Raw genomic sequence first — 1155 nt, 5'->3', positions numbered from 1 at the left:
TTTACTCTTTCCTCTCATCTCTATGATCCTCTTTGTGACCTGTCAGATAGCATGGGAGTCCCACAGTTTCGTACCAATAGTCTTCCAGGCCAGCAGAGGACGGTGCAAAAAGCTGACACTCTCGCGAGAGGCGCGGAGACCTCTCCAAGGAGTGAGAGCGGGAGCGCATGCGCACTCAGTGGAGCGCGGTAGCTGGAGGGAAGACCGGACCCGGCTGGAGCTCCGGAGAGCGCGCGTGCGCCGTCGCGAGCTCAGTGTTGCCGGAGCCGCGGTGTAGGATCGGGTGTGAGACCTCCGTTCGGGCCACAGGAATGTTCCGAAAGGCCCGGCGAGTGAACGTGCGCAAGCGGAATGACTCGGAGGAGGAGGAGCGAGAGCGTGATGAGGAGCAGGAGCCGCCGCCGTTGTTGCCGCCACCGGGCACTGGCGAAGAGCCGGGCCCCGGCGGCGGCGACAGGGCCCCCGGGGGGGAGTCGCTGCTGGGCCCGGGGCTGCCACCGCCTTCCGCGCTGACCCCGGGCCCCGGAATTGAGGCTGGGGGCTGTTTCCCGGGCGGCGCAGAGCCTGGCAATGGGCTGAAGCCGCGCAAGAGACAGCGAGAGAACAAAGAGGTGCCGCGGGCCAGCCTGCTCAGCTTCCAGGACGAGGACGAAGGTAACTGCGGCTCTTGGACCCCCCACGGGACTCCGACATCCCTACCCCGGGCCCCCACCTCGGGTGCCCACATTCCCTGCACGCCCAGCCTCAGCGCCCGGGAACCGATCCCCTTCCCGCCCGACTTGCTGCACAGTTTTCCCCGCCTCCGGCCTTCTGTTCCGGCAGGGAACGCGTTCCCGCGCCGCCACCAGCCTTTTCTTAACTACCGCCTCCTCTTCACCGTCCTCCCGTGCATTTCCTATTCTGAGGGGCCCGGTCTCAGATCAGTCATTCTGGGTTTTTCAAGTGGAAATTCAGTGTCCCCTGCCCTACCTCTTTCCTGGCGGGTGTTTTAGGGAGAACTTGAGTCGAGTGTCCTGACTGGTCTTGGCACGTTCCTTGAGCCCTGTGCAGGTCACGGTGCCCACGCCTCTTGGCATCCTGGTCTTGGTCAGACATTCTTGGTCAGGAAGGCCGGGTTTGTGAAGAGTAGTACTAAGTAAGTCTGGGAACAGAAGT

The 1155-nt window shown here is 63.5% G+C and overlaps 1 protein-coding gene across 1 annotated transcript in view; it reads left to right on the top strand.

Annotated features, from left to right (window-relative positions):
* The first annotated feature begins 164 nt into the window (after positions 1-164).
* PAXBP1 (PAX3 and PAX7 binding protein 1) overlaps positions 165-1155 on the top strand; it is a 30601-nt gene continuing 29610 nt past the window's right edge. Inside the window, exon 1 of the mRNA XM_072968593.1 lies at positions 165-654. Coding sequence (XP_072824694.1) covers positions 168-654 — 487 coding nt within the window. The 5' untranslated portion in view covers positions 165-167. The remainder of the gene's footprint in view (positions 655-1155) is intronic.

Source organism: Vicugna pacos, chromosome 1, assembly GCF_048564905.1.
Source record: "Vicugna pacos chromosome 1, VicPac4, whole genome shotgun sequence".
Lineage (NCBI taxonomy): Eukaryota > Metazoa > Chordata > Mammalia > Artiodactyla > Camelidae > Vicugna > Vicugna pacos.
This window is presented reverse-complemented; position numbering and strand designations above follow the sequence as displayed.